Raw genomic sequence first — 21,962 nt, forward strand, 5'->3', positions numbered from 1 at the left:
CAGGACTAGAAGAAGCCCAAAGCTCAGGGGTTAGCAGAAAGCATATGCTGCTGCAAAACTACACGGTGCACAGGGGTTCGGGTTGCACGGTCCCCACGAGGGATACGGGCCTCAGAATAGCTGAGAGTGCAGATCAACCTCAGAGACCACAGGAACCCACCTCCTGTGTTGCACAAGTCTTCGGAGTCCTACAGGAGCTTCGTAGATGCAAACTGGTCAGATGCGATTAGGTGCCTGCTCAGCAGGGGAGTAACTACTTTACTCCAAGGGAGATTCTTCAGTCGTCCAGCGTCGTGCAGATTGTCGAAGAACTTGGTTTCTGTAGCAGGGTTCAGTTCAGGTAATATCTAAAGTCCTGTAGTCAGGGGTTCTTACTTTATACCCAAGGAAGGGGTTGGACAAACTCTGGGGGCCCACCTATGGGAGGGTCCGGACAGAGGGGGGGCTACACCCATGTCCTTTGTCCAGTTTCGCACCGGAGCAGGGGCAAATGGCTCCTTCAACCGGTTTGAGCTGGACTATGCACAGGGACACCAAATGTGCCCCCAGTGCAGACATCAAAGCACTCTTGGAGTGCACCCACCCAGCTCCAATAAACTAAAACCTGTCTGGGAGGTGGTTACACCTCCCTGTTACAGGAAACCTATTGTCCAGCCTTCCCCTGCCGGAGCTTCGTCCAGCAGCAGGAAGGCAGACTCGTGTCTGTGGCTGGCAGCATCCATCTTGTGATGCCAGGGTTGAGAAAGCTGGTACCGGGTGTACCAGTGTTGTCATATTTCTCCCTCTAGGAAGGTGGAATCATACCTCCCACACCAGTTACTGGTGTGGAGGTATGATTCCAAGGTATTTGACACCAAACACGACATGTTTCCATGCAGCCGTTTTAAAGTTAGCGAGGTTATAATGCACTTGATTATATGGTTTGCTGCATCAAAAACAACCCCGGAATAGAGGTTCCGAAGGCTGTAGAGGGGCTCTGCTCATGCAGATGCACCATCTCACATAAAACCCAGCACCCTGCCTTCAGGATTGATAAGGCCTGCTATAGGGGTGACTGATAGGTTTATATGTGCAGTGATATGGAGTAGATATAGTGAACCTATATCTAAGTAAGGGGTGCATGCACCACCTTACACAGGCTGCTTTAGCAGACCTGTTGTGTCATTTTGAATGGTCTCCCAGGGGTGGCATAATACATGCTACAGCCCCTGATAGGCCTCTGGGGTACCTATGCCCTAGGTACATAGTATACCATATACTAGGGACTTATAAGGGTCCCCCAGAATCCAATCTGGAGTGTACCTAAAGTACATGCAATCAATTTAGAGGAGAAAGCAGCTAGGCTGGGGTCCTGGATTGCAGGATCCCAGCCAGACTAAGTCGAAAACAGTGAAACATCGGCAAAAAGTGGGAGTAACTATAAGAAGCAGATCCTACTCTCCTACACAACCCCCCCCCCAAACGTAAGGACATTAAACTAAACTTGACCAGTTGAGTCTTCATGTTCTAAGTGGAAATATCTGGAGAGTCCATCTGCATTTGCATGGTTACTCCCAGGTCTATGTTCCACTGTATAGTCCCCATCCCCTTTAGGGAAATGGACCACCTCAAAAGTTTGGGGTTTTCACCCTTCATCTGTTTTAGCCATAAGAGGGGTTTATGTTCTGTCTGAACAGTGAAGTGAGTGCCAAACAAGTATGGCCTCAGCTTCTTCAGAGCCCAAACCACATCAAAGGCCTCCCTCTCAATAGCTGACCAACGTTTCTCTCTGAGAGTCAGTTTTCTGCTAATAAAAGCTACTGGCTAATCCTGACCCTCATCATTCAATTGTGATAACACAGTCCCTACCCCCAACTCAGATACATCTGTTTGGACAATGAATTGTTTGGAGTAGTCAGGACTTTGCAGAATGGGAGCAGTGCACATGGCCTGTTCAGGTCATCAAATGCCTTTTGACAGCTAACTGTCCACTGACCTTTCTTTGGCATTCTCTTGGAAGTTAAGTCATACAAAGGGGTCACTATGGATCCATAACCTTTGACAAACCTCCTATAGTACCCAGTCAGGCCAAAGAAAGCTCTGACCTGAGTCTGGGTGGTCGGAGCAATCCAGTCCATGATGGTCTGGATTTTGCTCTGCAATGGTTGAACCTGGCCTCCACTACTCAAAGCAATAGAGTCCCTATCGATTTCTTACATGCAGGAGGAAGCAATACGCTCCTAGAGTACAGTTTGTGTTTAAATTCAAGTATCACCCTCTGGTTCAGATCATATCATTCGAGAACAAGCAAGCAAAAAGCCCAAATCTATAAAAGGTATTAAAAATTTATTGAAAAATAGATGATAACAATTTTTACTTTTGGCCACTTTATGTTTAGGAAGATGTCTTCCTCTCCCTCCTTTAATCGGTTACAATCTAAATTTCATTGACTTCTCATCATTTGTTAGAAAAAGACAGACTGTACTTCTACTTGGTGTAGTCAATACAAATGTTTAAAAACAATAAAACCAATGCAATACACAAAATTAAAATCTATACAATTATACAGTTCTTTTATTCTTGTCTGTGGGGTTGTTAAAAAAGTGTCGAGGCAGCGTTTCGGTGATTTCTTTATATTTAGCACCTTCTTCAGGACTAACAACATTCAACATAAATCTGTGTGGCAAAAAGATTCTTAAATTAGTAACCATTCGATAAAGAATTTTTATTTGTACTTATAAAACAGTTGCTACTTTGTCTTGCTTCGTTCTCTGGGCCTAATAAGTTTCTGAGGGCTACATATTTATCAAAATTATTTTCTCCGTGTATCAATGACTGCTTTTACTCTAATGGGAAATATCAGTTTATCATCTGTCCTTTTTTGTTAGACTTCTAATTTTTATGCATAAGACTTCTAATTTTTATGTATTAGACATGTGTTTAAGCAAATTTAGAGGGCATAACTATTCGCTTTTCACTATTTTATATAAAAATAACACCATACCACTCTGTTTGTAGATGTTCTCTCTTATTTGAGGTAGCGTGTATGTATTATATCTATGCTCCGCCACCGCTGTATGTATCTTTTCTATTATTGATACAAAATTATATGTATCTGCTTAGTTACTTATAGATTCTAGTCAGAAGTAATAAGATATTCCTTAATATAGTTGGAATTCATACCTTGTATTTCTGTAATATTTGTTTGAGTTCGTTGGAGCCACCGTTTAATTTCCTCTCGGTTAATGGATTCTGTATTTTTTGATATATTAACCTTTATCTCTTCATTTTTGTTCCTGTGTTTATTACAGAAAAATGGGGAGGAGCTTAATATATTTACTTATATTGTAAGCTTACTCTACAGTGCTCCAGAATTATCACTCCTTACCATTAGTTCCATGGATACCGATCAGATTGCCCAGAGTTGGTTCTTCTTTCAAGATTCCTACTCGGTTCTTGTCTGTATTCTTGTCTGTGTGCGCTTTCTCAATTGGCGCTTTGGTACTTGAAGTAACGATGATTTCGTTTTGATACTGTCTGTGGGATTAATTTTAGATCGCTGTTAGTCACTATAGACCTGATACCTCATCTGTGCTTTACTATTTAACCTAATAGGCTACATTAGAAACTCCGTTGGAGCATGTTTAGTTATGAATACTCGTCTTAAGTGTATTCCACATTCCATAGCTATACTATTGTAAATGTCCGTTTATTCCTTTAACTGTACATTCCCTCTGACAACGAGGTATTTGAGAAAACTTCATTTCTTTCCCTCGTTTTTATCCCTAATCTAATTTCTGGTTTATTCCGAATGTTGTAAAACACGCTTAACTTTTTTAGAAAAAATGAATCATTACTGCATTTCTCGGGTACTTTTTGCGTGACAGTATCGACATATAGTGTAAATCTTAAGGCTGCTGCTTGCATAATTATATCCACATATAATGTAGCTCTTAAAGCTATCCTATTTTTTTATATTCTTTTATATTCATGGTTTAATTAGTTTCTTGTTGCTCTCGGACACTTGTTTCTTCACAGAGCAGTCTATACACGCGATATGACTTATAAAGCTACCGTAATCTAGTGATCAAAAACATAGTATAGCTCTTAAAACTGCCGCTTGCATAACTCTATCCACATATGATGTAGTTCTAGCAGCTACCCTGTTTTCTACTCATGATGTAATTAGTTCCTCCTCCTCTCGGACACTTCTTTTACAGGGCTGTATTTACAAGCGGTATAACTCATAAAGCTACCGCGATCAATTACTCACTGATTTCGACTAGATTTTCGTGGACTTACCCGATACGATTTCTGCGGCCTCCCTGCTCCAAACGAATCTCCGGAAATGTTCTTGTAATGAACTTACGGGGCACCGGGCTATTTATATCATTTAGTATACCCGGTCCTTACGTCATTGATCCAATCAGTCAAGTAGTATAGCTCCTCTTATGAAACTTTCTTCCCATATTATTTTCAATTGGGGATATATTGTTCTTACGATTTGATTTATAACTCGCTCGCGTGATTTCATATGTTTAATTTCTGTCGCTGTTATATAAAGGATGGCGGCCATCTTAAGATGGTGATACTATCCGTCTCATTAGTAGCGATGTGCATGGTAGCGTCGTGTTGGGTGTTTTCTATTGGGGACATCTGTATTATTCTTCACTTTAAGGACATTTTTTATATATATAGAATGATGTTGTTGACTCCAAATCTTATTATGTTGGAATTTTACTTATAGGATCACTTAATGTCATGATAAATTCGGCGGCCATCTTAGAATGGTTATCGCTTGCGTCTTGTAACTGGGCATTGTTCAATATTAAACATAAGCAAAGTTGGTACAACACGTTCATCTGACAATTAAATGAACTGAAAATTGTCATTGACAAACATTTTGATGAAATCTTACCGAATTATAGATAAACTCATTGATTCATTTACTAACCAAATGTGTCTTACGGACAGCTTTTGATGGTTATCGTTACCACTTTGTAGCGAGCTATGTAATAATTCTATATAGTTTGAGACGTGATTTTTTTTTGAAATTTTTTTTTTTTGAAATTTTTTTTTTTTTGTCCTCATTTGCCTTACCCTCAATATTGGGAAAAAAAGTTGAGAAAACTTTCGCCAACTCCATCTAGGTATATTGCAACCTGCAGGACCAATCGTTATCCTAGACTAAAACCCGGTCCAGGGAGTATACAAAGGCATAATCATAGGACCCGGGGGAAAAAAAAAAAAACAAAAAAAAAAACCCCGGACATTATTGTCGCCATTTAATCAGCAAATTCCAAAAAGCCAAATTATGTTTGCTGCATGATCTATTTAGATCCGCTTTAGATGTTTCATATAAAGACGAAAGCCACCCAGAATGTAATGGGGCTGTTTTCTCTGTCCAATGAATACAAATTTGCCTTCTAGCCAGTAGAATTGCATAAAAGAGGAAGAACCTCGCTTTGCCGATGATATTATCCTCCAAACCAAAGATGACGAGTGGTAGAGTTATTGACAAGGATACATTTAAGATGGAGTTGAGGGTGTTTTTCACTTCCTCCCAGAAACCGGTGATAGCTGGGCATTCCAGGAACATATGAACGTCGCAAGCTTCAATACGGTTGCATTTATTACACTTTTTGTCTGGGAGAAATTTGGAGTCTCAGCGGTGTTATGTATGCACGGTGTGCTGAAAATAAGTGATTTCGTTTTAGCCATGATGGTTTCACAATTCTGTGGAGGAGGGCAAAAGAATTTAGCCAAAGATCTTCACACTGGATGCCTGCCACCCCCCCCATAGCTGGTCTGGAAGGAGAAACTCCCCATCACTTTCCTCCAACAGCTGCCAATACCATGTGGCTACTTCTTTCCCTCCCAATGGATGATCCATTAACCGTTGCTCCAGAATGCTAGCCTTTCCTAAGTGGGGGTCTATACGTTTTTGGGATCTGGCCCAGCTTTCCAATTGGATGAATTTAAATCTGGAAAGCCTAGGCCCAACCTGGTTACATAAATCATTCCAAGCTATTAGTTCCCCTTCCTTAAATAGCTGACCCCATCTAATGATACCCGCTTGTTGTATTGTAAATGACAAACTGTCGTTCAAGCATGGTGGAAGACCTGGCGAGTCCCAGATTGGGGAGAGATTAGAATAATAAGACAGCCCTAGTCTCCTCCTAATACTGAGCCAGGTCTTGGTCCATGACTGTAAAATCTTTAATTTAATTTTTTTGAAAAATTTCTGACTCCCAAATTTAAACATAAATCCGTCTTCTCCTAGATTAGCCCCCATTAACATTGCTTTATATATTGACCCAGGAGGAAGATTAGCTGGCATTTTTAGAAGCATCCTGGAATGCGACAATAGGAATGCCCATACATAATAGAGTAAATCTGGCGAGGCGAGCCCACCCTTCTCCCTTCTTCTCCTAAGCTTCTTCCATGCTATTCTGGTCGGTTTGTTATTCCATATGAAAGTATTGATTTCTTGCTGAGATTTTTCAATTAGTTTAGGTTCAAATGCCAAGGGGATTGCGTTAAAAATAAACGTGAACTTAGGGAGAATACACATTTTTACCAGGTTTACCCTGCCCGTTATGGAGAGTGGCAGGTGAGTCCAAGATTTTAGAAGTTTTTTTACTCTCGGTATCTATTCTATTCTATTCTATTCAAATTAGTTTGACCGATGCTATCAATCTCTTGGGTTACTCTTATGCCAAGATATCGCATGGATGTGGAAATATTTACCCCCAGCTGCATGTCAGGTAAATTCCAGACCATTATTTCGGTCTTACTCGAGTTGATGTCATAGCCAGAGATAAGGCCAAACTCTTCTGTTCTTTTGATGACCACGGGCAATGCCATTACTGGGTCAGAAGTAAAAATCAAAATATCGTCTGCATAAAGTGCTACCCGCCTCTCCCATTCTCCAAAGCTAAAAGATGGAATATTAGCCTCCTCCCGCAAAAGCTGGGCAAATGGTTCTATATATAAGTTGAAAAGGAGAGGGGAAAGCGGGCATGCCTGCCTCGTGCCTCTGGTTATTTCAAAGGCCTCTGTCAGAACCCCATTAATCAGCAGTCTGGCTGAAGGGGGAGCATAAAGCTGCTTTATCATTTTGCAAAAGCCGACACCACAATTGAATTTTTTCAGTACATCAGTGAGGTAGAGCCAATTGACTCTATCAAAAGCCTTAGTTGCATCTAAGGTCAGAGTGGCCAAAGGTAGAGAATAAGCAGAAGCAATGTCTATGGCTCCTATCAATTGGTGTGTTAAATCGGATAGTTGTCGGCCTTTGAAAAAAACTTTTTGGTCCTGATGGATTATTGCACCGATAACACTGGCCAATCTAGCTGACATAATTGTTGCAAAGATTTTATAATCATTATTTAATAATGATATTGGTCTGTATGACCCACATTCCAGGGGAGATTTTCCAGGCTTAGGAATAAGTACAATTGTGGCCTCCCCCCAAGATTTAGGCGGCGACACCCCTTCTATTAAAATGGCATTAAATAGGGTCGTCAACAAGGGGGCTATGACATTTTCCAGAGTACTATAGATCTCGCCCGGCAGACCGTCTGGGCCAGCCGCCTTCCCTTTTTTTTGTTGTCGGATAGCTTTGGTCACCTCAGCTTCTGTGATCTCAGACTCCAAGGCCTTGCTTTGTATTGTCGAGAGAGTTGGGAGCGTGATAGTTTCCAGCCAACTGTCTCTTGCCTGCTGGTCGTTAGGGAGGACCTCCCTATATATATCTTCAAAAAAATCAAAGAAGGCTCTACCTATATCTAATTTAGTAGATCTTGTCCCTGCCTCACCTTCTATCTTAATTTCCTTGATGAATTTAAGAGACGTGAATTTTATAAAATATTAGAGGACTATTTATGGTTAGGGTAACTTTAGATGGTTATCGTTATCACCTTGTTTCATGCCATTAAGTGAATTTCTATTGTTTGAGATCGATTTTTATACAATCATGGGTCTGCATTATGTATAATTTGAAATCACAGGTTTATTGAATAATTTCACATTTTAACATGTTACTTCATTTTTGGGAAGATAAGATGAAAGTAAAGCTGCCCGGGTAGAAGCGACTAAAATCAGTATTATTCAAGTGATTTTAAAGTTTATTATACTCAGATAAGTCTCTCCCATTCTTCTTTATTGTTCAGCCCAGTTTTATATGTGTTGAATCGGGACATGTAAAATTGTTCACGTCTTTTCCTCTTTATTTCATGATTCCCGCCACGTGCATTTCCTTGAGTGATCTCTATTCCACACCATTTGAGATCTTCTACAGAGTGGTTATGTTCAATCCAGGTGCTGTTCTTTTCTTAGTCATAATGGCTGATTTGTGTTCTGTTATCCTAGTCCTTATTTCGCGTGACGTTTCACCAATGTAACCTTTGTTACATGGACATATTATCAGGTAGATAATGTCTTTGGTCCTGCAATTGATAAAACTCTTTAGTTTATGTGAGATTCCCATATATGTAATCTCCTTGCCTTTAATCATTTTATTGCAATTCTTACAGGAATTGCATGGGAAATTTCCTACTGGGAAAGGAGCATTAGTAATACTACGTTGTTTACGTATTGGTTCAGTTCTATACGTATGAACCACGTGATTCCTAATAGTGCGATTCCGTCTGAACGAAAACATAGGTTTGGGAAGTCTTGCATCGTTTTTCTCATTTAGTAAGTGCCAGTTTCTAGTTATAATGTTTATCACTTTATTGCTGGCACTACTGAAATTGGTTACAAAAATGAGAGGAAGTTGTTGTTTAACCTGATCTTCTTTCTCTTCGAAGAGGGATTCTCTGTCATAATATTTGGCTCTTTTATATGCTTGTTTGGTCAACCTCTTAGGGTACCCTCTGTCTAGCAGCTTTTTGGTTAGAATATCTGCATGGTAATTAAAATCTCTCATATTTGTGCAGTTGTGTTTTATTCTCAAATATTGTCCGAATGGAATGTTATCCTTCTGACATTTGGGATGGTTGCTTTGATAGTGAAGCATCGTGTTCCGATCAGTAGGTTTGGTAAAAAGCTCTACTTGTAATGTGCCATTTTGATATTTAATCTTGATATCTAGGAAATCGCAATGGTTTTTGTTAATTGTTGATGTAAACTTTAGATTGGTATCTCCTAGGTTTAACCATTCGATACATTCTTATAATGCTTCTACTGAACCCGTCCAAATAAAGAAAACATCATCTATATATCTTGACCAGCATGTGATGTTCTCAAAAAAAGGAGCAGCTTCATTATAGATGTGGTTCTTTTCAAAGTCCGCCACATATAGGCAGGCTAGACTAGGAGCACAGGTCGCGCCCATACTGGTGCCTTTGATTTGTTTATAGTATTCAGTTCTGAATAGAAAGATATTGTTTTTCAAAATAATTTCCACACAGTCCAATATGAATGCTGAGTGAGCTGACAAATCTCCTGTATCTGTGGCTAAGAGGCCTTCTAGCATCGCGATGGTGTAATTTTGTGGTATATTGGTATAAAGGGCCTCTATATCCATAGTAACCAACCACTGAGTCTCATAATTGAATGCTAGGTTCTCAACTTTCTTAATCATAGCCGTTGTGTCCTTTATGTAGGCTTTTTGTTGTGTCACCATTGTTTGCAGGAATCTATCTACGTATTTACTAAGAGGTTCTGTTAATGAGTCTAGACTTGAGACAATAGGTCTCAACGGGGGATCTGCAAGGTCTTTATGTACTTTTGGTAGGCCATAAATGGCAGGTATTTTGGGGTTCGTATTTCTCAGGAAATCATATTCTTCCACACATATTACATTATCCTCTTTGGCATGATCCAAAAGTCTAGTGACTTTATTAATCAAAAGTAGCCACTCCTCTCTATTTGTTTTTTGATAATGGGCCGGATTGTTAAGGAGATTAAACATTCTGTTGTTGTAATCTGTTGTATCCATGACCACGATGCTCCCTCCTTTATCTCCTGGTTTGATGGTAAGGTCAGTGCAATCCTCTAAATTTTTTAAAGCATTAGTTTCTGAGTTGGTTAAGTTCCTTTGGTACCACATTTTTTTAGTCAAAAGATCATCTATGCTACTTTCTATTACTTTTTCAAGTATCTCTATTTTTTTATTCACGAGACAGATGGATGGTGTCCAGGAGGATTTAGGTTTTAAACCTGACTTATTGTTACTCTGCGTGTTCGTAAATTCTTTTCCTTTACAAAAGTAATTAAGTCTAATTTTTCTAAAGAAACATTTTCCAAACTAAATTTATCTATGGGGGTGCAGATGGCAAAACCTAATCCTTTCTCCAATAGGGATGTTTCTTCCTCAGATAGCGTTTTATTGGAGAGGTTAATAATGGGAGCTTTTGTTTCTATTCCCAATTTGCTTGACTCCTTGTTCTCATATAGGGACGTTTCTGTTGGGGATTCTGCGAGTAAAAACCAGCTCTTCCTCTCCCTCTGCCGCGACCTTGATTCGTGTGGAATTGTCGTTGTTCTAAAACAGAAAGATTATCTTTACTGGTACTTGGTATAGATTCTATTTCTTTTCTATTTTCATGAAGATTTTCATTCTCTGAGTCAGAGCTTGTGTAGGAGGTATCTAGAAAAGTCACTCTCTTTTTGGGAAAAGTGCGCCTTGGTTGTTGCCAATTGTTTCTATTAAAGCTATTGAAACTATCCTCTCTGGGTCTATCGTAGTAATCCTTTTGTAAATAAGGATAAACGTGTTCTAGGTTGTATTTATTCACGTCCTTTTGTAGTTTATTGGATTTCTTATTTATCAAATAGTCTTTATATCCTGATATGTCATTATGTATTTCTTCTAGTTTCTTTTTGGCATCCTCTAAAGAGGTGTTTTCCCTTAATTTATTTTCCATTTCTTCTATCTCCTTTCTTTCAATTATTAGGACTTCATGAGCTGTTTCTATAATCAATAGCATCCAATCTCTGCTACATCTGTTGGCGATAAATGTCCAGTTTTCAATAAATTTGATGTTATTTATGAAGATCCCAGGTTCATTTTTAATCTGTAGCCCTCTAGGTATTATTCCTTTTTTACAATATTCTATTAAGAAATCAGCATGTAGTTCAGTTCTAATAGTCTTCTTTTTATTATTCCACAGTTCTTTCCATTGTTCCTCATTGATGTTATTGGGGGAAATGGTACTGAAACTTTTTGATGTACCCCCTATAATTTTATTAAATTGTTCTTCCGAAAACCCTTATGTCTTTAGAGCATCCATAATCAATTATGCTCGTCTGGTGGCCCAGGTATACAACTTGACTCTGCTCTATCTGGCACTTAGTGGCCTTTATAGTGAGGCCTGCTTTCTGCAGGGCCTCCAAAACATTTCTCAGGTGGACCAGGTGATCCTCCCAAGTGGGGCTAAAGGCAGCAATATCATCCAGATAAGCTGCACTACAGGCTTCCAAGCCTATAAGGACTTTATTCATCAACCTTTGAAAAGTGGCAGGTGCATTCTTCAAACCAAAGGGCATCACCACACATTGGTAGTGCCCATTAGGGGTAGAAAATGAAGTTTTTGGCTTTGCATCCTCAGCTAGTCTGATTTGCCAGTAGCCAGCTGTCAGGTCAAATGTGCTCAGAAACTGGGCTGAGGCCAAAGTATCTATAAGCTCATCTGTCCTAGGGATTGGATGGGCATCAGTCCTAGTGACTGCATTGAGACCCCTGTAGTCAACACAAAATCTCATCTCTCTCTTACCATTCTTGGTGTGAGGTTTAGGTACTAAGACTCCTGGATTAGCCCAAGGGCTATCTGAGGGTTCAATAACTCCCAACTCCAACATCCTCTGGACTTCAGTCCTGATGCAGCCCCTGACATGGCCAGGTTGCCTGTAAATCTTATTTTTAAACAGGCAGACTGTTCCCAGTGTCCACTTCATGAGTGCACCAGGTAGTCTGGCTTGGAGTCAGTGAAAACATATGTCTAAACTGATTGAGAACTTTTCTGCAATCAGTTTGCTGCTGGATAGTGAGGCTGCCTGCCAAGGCTACACCATCAACTGAACCATTATCAGGGTTCTGTTGGAGCAGGTCAGGGAGTGGATCACTCTCTTCCTTCTGTCCCTCATCAGTAGCCAAGAGCAAGCCCATATCTGCCCTGTCAACATATGGTTTGAGCCTGTTGACATGGAGTACCCTATGGGGGCTTCAGACATGTGAGGCCAATGAAAGTGAGGGATAATTCTGTCCCAAGTCTTGTTTTGGCCTAGGTGACCTGCTAAAGGGATGTCATGTTCAATAGGAAGCCCCTAAACTTCAGAGGTATAACCAACCTCCTGGTGGCACCAGGCTTGGAGTCTCTACTCTCTGAGTAAAGGAGTCCATCATCCCAGTAGATCCTATGGGACCCACTAGCACTCCCAGCAGCCTCAGGGGTTCAAGAGAGGGGCAGCTTAGCTGCTCCTGGCTCAGATCTGCCCTGGAAGGGCCCCCTGTCCCCAGGAACTCAACCTGATCAGGATCAAGCTCATCTGGGACAGCTCCTTCTTCAGGACTAAGATCAGCTCCCTCAAGAGACTGGTCTGGAGTCGGGGGGAAAACACTGTCTTACCCCTACTGCTCCACCTCTTAGAAAGGCGCCTGGTCCATTTTTCCAGGATCCAGGGCCTGTTCAGTGAATTACATTTTTGCCTGTGACCAAGTCATAGCAAACACATCTGCAGGGATTCTCAACATTTCTGCATGAGTCCTGAGTTCCACTTCAGCCCAAGCTGAAGTTTCTAATCATTGCCCAACAGGCATTCAACAGGGAGGTCTGCACTTACCACAACTTTCTTAGGGCCAGTTACCCATCCCCAGGTGAAATTAACAACTGCCAAGGAATGGTCTGTCCTGACATTGCTAGCATTGGTCACTTGGTACATCTTACCAAGTATGATTTGCTCAGGAGCCACAAGATCTTTTGTCACCATTGTGACACTTGTTCCTGTGTACCTGAATTCCAAGGCCTCTTTTCGATTTATCAAAGGCTGTTGTCTGTATTTGTCCAGATTACTGGGGCTCACAAATAAGGAGGCCATATCCATGCCTCCATCACAGACCAATACAGCCTGAGTTGGAACTCTGACTAGGCCAGAGTCCATCTCAGATCCCAGGGTTAACCCTACTACACCCTTATTCTGAGTGCCACCACTTGGAGCTGAACTAGGGGGAACAGTTGCCTTAGGGGCAATGGTGGCTGGAGTTGAGTCATTGGACTTGTTACAATCACTTGTCCAATGTGTCTTCTGTTTACAGATATGACACCATGGCTTCTTCTTGCCTTTTCCCTTGTTGGATTGTGACTCCCCACCAGATTTATGGGGCCCTTGAGAAGAGTTCTGGTCTTTACCCTTCTCCCCACCCTTATCAGAGTTTTTAGAATCTTGCTTCTTGGAGTCACCACCTTGGTTCTGAACCTTCTGCCTCACCCTGGTTCCGACCCATTTGTCTGACTTCTGGCCCAATTCTTGGGGAGAGGTCAGATCAGAGTCCACCAGGTACTGATGCAACAGATGATTTTGACAATTATTAAGGATCTGTTCCCTCATAATTAAATTGTACAATCCTTTAAAATCACACACTTTACTGCCAAGTAACCAGCCTTCCAGAGCCTTAGTAGCACAAGCTACAAAGTCAACCCAGTCTTGAGTCTGTGCCTTTTGGGTGTCTCTGAATTTAATCCTGTATTGTCCAGTGGCTAAGCCAAACCCATAAATCAGAGCACTCTTCAAGACTTTGAAATTATCATCATCCTCTTCTCAAACAATGAGGAGCTTGTCTCTACCTTTGTCAGCAAAGGAGAGCCACAAGATTGCTGCCCACTGCTCATGAGGGACCCTCTGTACCTTACAGGCCCTCTCCAGTGCAGTTATCCATTTGTGGATGTCATCCCCACTCTGTAGGGAGGGACAATCTTGTTCAGGTTCCTATGGTCATGAGTATGTTCTCTACCTCTAGGGACACTGTTGCTGCCACCATGGGGCTCTAGCCCCTACTTTTTAGAAGCTTGATGAAGCTCCAGAGATTCCCCATCTAAGGCCAATTGCTCTCTCTTGATTCTGAGCTTAGCTCTCTCAAACTCAAGCAGTTGGCACTTCTTCTCATAAGAGGACTCCCTTTTATGAGAAACAGAGGTCTCTACAGAAGTACCAGAATGATTAGATTCCTGAGAAGGGGATCTTGATCTTCTTGGTAAACTGTTAACCCTTCCAGGTGGGATAAAGAGAGGGCCACTGAGGCCTTCTCCCTCACCTTCAGGAAGAATTGGATTGTCCACGTTAGGATCATCTTGATCCTTCTGGCCAGCATCAGAGTCCAGGTCATAGAAGTTTTCACTTCCTGGACTTTCCTCTTCTGCTGTCCCACCCAACTTGCCTGCCTCATCAGACCCTGAGGTCTTTCTGAGGTCATCTAAAAGCAAAGCCTCCAAGAGGCGTTGAGTGTGTGGGTTTTTCCCTGTCTTCAGTTTCCTAGATGTACACATGGTATTCAATTCTTGGAATGGGATATAGTCATACTTAGGTGGCAGAGGTCCACTGGCTTCTGGCTTAGAAGACATACTAGTGTTATGTGGTGTGGCACCTACCTAACCCAGTGGGAACTACTAAACACTCTTGAGTTGAAGAAAGGGTGTGCTAGACCCTTGACTTACCCAACTCTAAGTTCACCTGAACTTACTTTATTCTAGTCTTGATTTATATGTACCTAAGTACCTTTAGTGGTTTTCAGTTAGTCACTCAATTAGATTATCTGATAAAGCAATAGCAAGCTTGAATCCCAACCGCTGCACACCAATGTGAGAAGTTGGCCTTGTATATGCTGTCCACTAATTAAAGTGGGCACCTTGCACCAGTCCAAACTAGGGGTGGGCGGAATTTGCGGAATTAACCTTCGCAAATTATCGCGAGAATGTTTAAAATTATCGCAAACAAGCAGAAATATCGCGAAGATGCGGAAGTTTTTTTCCGGCATGTTCGCGCGATTTTCTGCATGGTTGCGGGTCGCCAACTTACCCATGTGGCTGCTTGCGGGCGCGGCCATCTTGTTTTGAGTTGTTCTCGCGGTGCATGATCGCGAGAAGAAAGACGTGATCGCGCGACGCATGACGTCACTGCGGGCGCGAACTGTCGCGAGACAGCGCAAATGGCTAAAAACAATACAACATCTCATGGAGAACGCGACCGGATCAAGAAAACTTGTCGGCGAACGCAGGGATTCAGGTAAGGCGATCGCGCGCGCGCGAGAATGTATCATTTTACAGCGCGAGCAAGAAACAAATTATCGCCAAGCTGCGGAAACCGGAATTTTTGACATTTTCGCGCTCTCCGCGGAACGCAAAAATGTCAAATTATCGCAATTTCCGCGAACGGAACGAAATTTTTGCCCAGGCCTAGTCCAAACTACCCTTATTGATGATTAGGTTAAAGACAACCTTTATTGAAAGCTATCCTAGTGGTAGCTATGGAGAGCAGCCTTTCAGGCTAAGTCTCGAAGGAATGTAAAGCAGCTTGGTTTACCAGATTATAACCTCCTGAATGACCAAATGAAAGGAGAACCACACAAGGAATATATAAAATATATGTATTTATTACTAAACACTCTCTACTAACCTCTTTATGAGATTAGAGAGCAAGGCACACAATATTAAAGCACTAGAACGACAATAAATAGCATAATACACAGCGGGCTCCAGGGGGAGACCGAACCATATACTAAGAAAGTAGTATAACAACCATAACTTGACTAGACACAGTGCCTAGAGCACGTAGAATCGCTGGGACCCCAAGGAACCACCCACGGTAGTGACACAGGGGACCCACAGAGGACAGGTGCAGTGTGAGAACATAGCCGCGAGCTCCGTGCAACTCTATGGGAAAGTCGCGGTTGGAATTTTAAATATTAAGGACACTTAGGAGAGGACTTCAAGCAAACCCTTTGGAACATAGAAGGTTCTAAGGCCAGCACCCTTGAGAGTACCGAGATATCAGTGTTACCTATCCCAGGAGAGCCGAGTGCATAGGGGTCAAGTGGTGTCGGAAACGCTCATTGATTTCAATCGCGTGATGCGAAGAAGTGCTGCTGCCGGTAAGATGAAAAGTGTCCAGTGCGATCCAAGCCTGGATCGGAGCTGAGAAGAACCTGAAAGCAGAGGGGACAGAGTCTGGGTCACTTCACAGTGACCAGGGGCACGATAGACGAATGCCCACCGATGTTGGATGTTTCAGGTGAGAAGAGGTGAAGCTTGACTCTGCAGCCACGGGGACCAGGAGACGTCGACGATGACCAAAGTCTGGAGATGAGCTGTCCCACGAAGGATATTGAGTGCTGGGGGGTCAGTGTCCGGATTGAACACCAACAAACCTTGGCAACTGCAACCCATGCGGTCCCCAGCAAGAACCTGGGGACTCTCCAAGCTATGGAGAGGCAGGGCACATCTGGAGCAACCAGGAAATCCCACTGAAAGTTAAAGTTACCTTCACAGGGACCCACAGGCCAACGGACCAGGGATTGCGAAGGGACCTCAAGAGGAATCACAAAATACCAGCCCACGGGACACTCGTGGAGTGTGAGCTGGAAATCTTCAGTGGAAACACTGCTCAGGGTCAGGACTAGAAGTAGCCAAAAGCACAGCTTCAGGGGTCACTGGAAAGCATATGCTGCTGCAAAAGTACACGGTGCACAGGGGTTCGGGTAGTACGGTCCCCACGAGGGATACGGGCCTCAGAATAGCTGAGAGTGCAGATCAAACTCAGAGACCACAGGAACCCACCTCCTGTGTTGCAGAAATCTTCAGAGTCCTTCAGGAGCTTTGTAGATGCAAACCGGTCAGATGCGTTTAGGTGCCTGCTCAGCAGGGGAGTAACTCCTTTACTCCAAGGGATATTCTTCAGTGTCGTGCAGATTGTCGAAGTACTTGGTTTCTGTAGCAGGGGTTCCTACTTTATACCCAAGGAAGGGGTGGAACAAACTTTGGGGACCCACCTATGGGAGGGTCAGGACAGAGGGGTGGCTACACCCATGTCCTTTGTCCAGTTTCGCGCCAGAGCAGGGGCAAATGGCTCCTGCAACTGATTTGAGCTAGACTATGCACAGGGACACCAAATGTGCCCCCAGTGCAGACATCAAAGCACTCTTGGAGTGCACCCACCCAGCCCCAATACACTAAAGCCTGTCTGGGAGGTGGTTACACCTCCCTGTGACAGGAAACCTATTGTCCAGCCTTCCCCGCCGGAGTTTCGTCCAGCAGCAGGAAGGCAGACTTGTGTCTTTGGCTGGCAGCATCCATCTTTTGATGCCAGGGTCGAGAAAGCTGGTACCATATTTCTCCCTCTAGGAGGGTGGAATCATACCTCCCACACCGGTTACTGATGTGAAGGTATGATTCCAAGGTGTTTGACACCAAACACGACATGTTTCCGGTTAGCATTTACCGCAAGGTTATAACGCACTTAAGAGTATATGATTGGCTGCATCACAAACAACCCCGGAATAGAGGTTCCGAAGGCTGCAGAGGGACTCTGCTCATGCAGGTGCACCCTCTCACATAAAACCCAGCACCCTGCCTTCAGGATTGATAAGGCCTGCCATAGGGGTGACTGATAGATGTATATGTGCAGTGATATGGAGTAGATATAGTGAACCTATATCTAAGTAAGGGGTGCATGCACCACCTTACACAGGCTGCTGTAGCAGACCTGTTGTGTCATTTTGAATGGTCTTCCAGGGGTGGCATAATACATGCTGCAGCCCCTGAGAGGCCTCTGGTGTACCTATGCCCTAGGTACATAGTATACCATATACTAGGTACTTATAAGGGTACCCCAGTACCCAATCTGGAGTGTACCTAAAGTACATGCAATCAATTTAGGGGAGAAAGCAGCTACGCTGGGGTCATGGATAGCAGGATCCCAGCCAGACTAAGTCGAAAACAGTGAAACATCAGCAAAAAGTGGGGGTAACTATAAGAAACAGATTCTACTCTCCTACATATGTTTCTAAATTACTTCTGGAATTTATCAGTTGCTTTGATATGCAAAGGATCTGGCTGTCTCTGCAAACAAAGGATATAGAAATATTACACTTTTAGTTGTATGGAACCTCCCGGAAGTCACATTCAAGTTTGCTTACGGACACCTGGCAAAACACCTAAGAAAATCAATGGATCACATATAGGATACTGCAGAAAGTTAAAGTCATCCCCTCGCAATTTCTTGGTACTGCTTTGGAAACAACACAACGGGACTCCTAGCTCAATGGAAGACTCAAGCACAAAAGTCTATTTAAAATACCAACGCTGGAGAACTGTAATTACAGGTAAGTAGCTTGTTTCATCAGAAGTAGAGCCTGAACTTAATATACAATATAGTGTATCAAACTATTTCAATTAATAAACATTAAAAGGAAAAGAAGAAGAGAAATAGAAAATGTTCCATACAGAGAATATATATTAATTACAGCAAACTGCTGTATCCTGTGCAGCCTCTCAGTCTGTTTAGACCAGCAGATACAAAGCTGATCCTAGAGCCAATATAGAAGTCTCTTATTGGACAATCTGCATTAGTGGGTAGAGCCATTGAGCATGCAATAGGATCTGTTGTTGTTCATCACCTGAGGATGCAGACATTAGCTTCTGTTCTGAACATAACACTCCAAAGTCGCCTATGATTTGTAACACTAGTGATAACTCATGTGTATGCTTTTCACTGGGTGTGTAAACTATGTGGGAATTACTAGATGAGAGTGCACTAGGGGAGATGTTTCCTTGCTTTCTTACAGAGTAAGCTATTGAAGCAACATGCACCTACGAAACTATTAACTTGGATGCACTCTATCCACAGTGCCATAAATACTGAAAATAATGTGCCGCTGATACGTGCAAAGAAACACCAAGGTCTTGTGAGAAGATAATCGCATTGAACAATGTTTTAGAAGAAGTGCATAAAAACAACAAGTACCATAAAGCTTTAGGGACCAGTAACAGGTGTGGAATTCTGAAAAATATTCAATGTGCAGATCTGTTTCAGTCCAATTACATATATTATTCCATATCTGTTCATACGCTATTATAATCAATTCCCAAAATATCTCTGATTAAAAAAGTGGGTGAAATATGCACAAATGCGAGTAAAATCAATTTGTGGTTTATTGACACAGAAAAAGGAGGACACCATATACTGCTTTTATCCAACCTCAACATTCCAACCCCGACTATCTCTCACAAAATCTCCTTCCCACAATACTCCACATTCCCTTAGGCATTTCATTTTTCTTTTTATTACGAACCTTATGCACAGGTTTATGTTCCCCTATTAGAGCCCCCATGTATTTCCTATCCCAAATCCTATTTCCATGAAAAAAGGTGGACATTAGCCTAATGATCAAACAAACAGTCTCTTAAGACCGCTCCTTCCAAAGGTAAAGCCGGTCAATTCAGATGGCCTAGCCTTCTTTTTTATTTTGCCTAAGTGAACAGTTTATTTCAACAGTACAGGCAATATATTATTCCTTATGGAAAATACTATTAATTAGAGAGAACAAAATCTTTAATATGTTTATAACAACATATTGGAATGTAGCAAGTGCTTTTTGCAGACCCATAATTTACATACAAAGTTAGGGAAAATTCGATGTCTAGACAATAGTGATTCATAAACATGTGAAGTGATGCCAATGTAGCCGCCAGATGTTGAGAACAGACACCCCACATGATAACACAGTGGTCGCAGACTTGCCTCTGGTGGAATGAACCCTCAAGCCTTCCGGAGGCTGCTTTTTTGCTAATGCATGGCAGATTTTTATGCAGGGTATGATCCATTGAGAGGTGGTTTTCTTCTGCACAGCCTTGCTCTTCTTTGCTCTGGTGAATCTGATTAAAAGCTGAACGTCCAGTCAGTGTTCCTTGCTATCATTGAAATAAAATCTAAGGGCTCTCTTTGGATTCAAACTAGTGTGTCTCCCCTCCTCCTTAGAGCAGTGAGGGGGAGCAAACAATGAGGGCGATTGTATGACCGACACAAAAGGGGTCCCCACCTTAGGTAGAAATGCAGCACGTTTTCTGAGAACAAGTTTGCCCTGGTAGAAGAGAATATATACGGTGGGTGAACCGAAAAGACCTGAAGATCACTCACCTTCTGGGCCAATGTAATGGCCCCCAAGAAGACCATCGTAAGAGTCAAAAGTCTGACTGGACAATTTTGCATGGGTTCAAAAAGAGAGCATATCAGATAGTTCATAACCAAATTCAAGTCACCATGGGATCCGGTACCCGCAGAAAAACCCCTTAGGAATTTTACAATACTTTATATTACGAACCTTGTGCAGAAGTTTTTGTTCCTCTACTAGAGTCCTCCAGATATTTCCAATCCCAAATCATACTTCCATGTAAAAAAGATGGCCATAAGCCTAAAAGATTAGACACACCCGCTCATTCCAAAGGTGAAGCTGATCACTTGTGTTGGTCTAGCCTTCTTTGTATTTTGCCTAGGTGAGCAGTGCCCTTTTAATACTTCCTTAAGAATATACTATAAATTAGAGACAGTGACATCTTTAATGTTTATCGCAAAACTCTGGAATGTAGCATGCCCTATTTGTAAAACCATCATTTTACTAAAACTAACATACAAAGATAGGGAAAATCAGATGCTCAACCCAGCATTTATCGCATTATTTATTAAGTTTTCAGATTTTAACAAGACACTACATAGTTTGTTAATCAACCAGAGTGGTCATTAAGACAGAACTCAATGTAAAGATAACAAGATAGTTTACGTTTTTCTCCAACATAGTTGACAAACTAATATATTTAAGATAGGTGAGTAATAAATAAGTAAGTACCCAATATCTCTTTTTGAGCTGCTTCCTTCCTTGCAAATTGTTCTTTAAATGTCAAAACTTTATTTTGAAGGTCATCAAGTTCAGCTTTTTTCGTGTAATAGTCCTGGGCAAGAGCAGTATCTCTGTAGTGTGAATAGTGTTGCTTCAGGTTCTCTTGGAACTGGTTGATATACTCTTGATACATTTTACTGCAAAACAAATTCAATAAAATATTTCGATATTTTGGGGTGTATCTAAATTTAAACACACAAAACAGCTACTACATAACTGCAGACTCCTCATTCATAGGTTCATTCTCATTCCCAACTATTACAAAAAAACTCCTTTGTGCTTTTTGATCTTGAGAAATTTTTAGCAATGGGTTTTATTCTTATGGCTGAACTGAGCATCACCTTCCAGACTGGGATCAATAAAATAAAGCTTAGAGAGGTGAAGATTATCACAAAAGTGGGGATAAAGCTTCTGTTACCAGTTCTGGAATGCACACAAAATTACTTTCCGTTAATTACAATGTATTTTTATTATTACACGCCTTTTATTCTGAAAAAGTCGCAAACTTTATCACCAAAAAATAAATAATGGAGGAAGATGTCAAATGTCACTGTTAACAACTTCAAGCAAGAACTCTTTTTGTATCCCTGTTCCTACGACTATTAAATAAGCATTTAAAAATTAAACAGGTTAGGTAAAATCAATTCAATGTTCAGAAAAAAGACATTAAGCACAACTTAACAACATTCTTGAGTACAATGAAAGATGGGGAGGGACAGAGCTCCGAAAGTGAGTGCAAGGAGTGAAATCATTTATAGGCAAGAAGATCTCAACATATAGTGAACTAAATTATCCTACTGGGATTCCTCGCTTTCACAGACAGGGTCTAATCATATTTAAGTAAGACCTAATCGTATTTGAGTAAGACATTCGAAAACTGGTGTATGCCCTCTAAAAATGTCAAGCATTCCGCTGTTTGTTACCTCAGTAGAAGTAGTTCCTGCTATTTCTGTTTTCTAAAAGGTTAGCTCTTTGCCATGACTGCCCTAAGGAATCAGGTTTGTTTAAAATTTGGTAAAATGTTCTAGAGTACTGTGACCCAATAAATAGAAGTAGTAAAACTCAGTTGCATGTTTTGACAAGCCCCCTAATC

At 41.6% G+C, this 21,962-nt stretch overlaps 1 protein-coding gene across 1 annotated transcript in view; it reads right to left on the reverse strand.

Moving 5' to 3' along the window:
- Positions 1-21,962, reverse strand: part of C9H14orf39 (chromosome 9 C14orf39 homolog) — a 1,162,755-nt gene that overhangs the window by 641,880 nt on the left and 498,913 nt on the right. Inside the window, exon 6 of the mRNA XM_085626171.1 lies at positions 20,819-21,006. Within this exon, the coding sequence (XP_085482297.1) occupies positions 20,819-21,006 (188 nt within the window). The remainder of the gene's footprint in view (positions 1-20,818; positions 21,007-21,962) is intronic.

The sequence above is a fragment of the Triturus cristatus genome, chromosome 9, assembly GCF_964204655.1.
Source record: "Triturus cristatus chromosome 9, aTriCri1.1, whole genome shotgun sequence".
Lineage (NCBI taxonomy): Eukaryota > Metazoa > Chordata > Amphibia > Caudata > Salamandridae > Triturus > Triturus cristatus.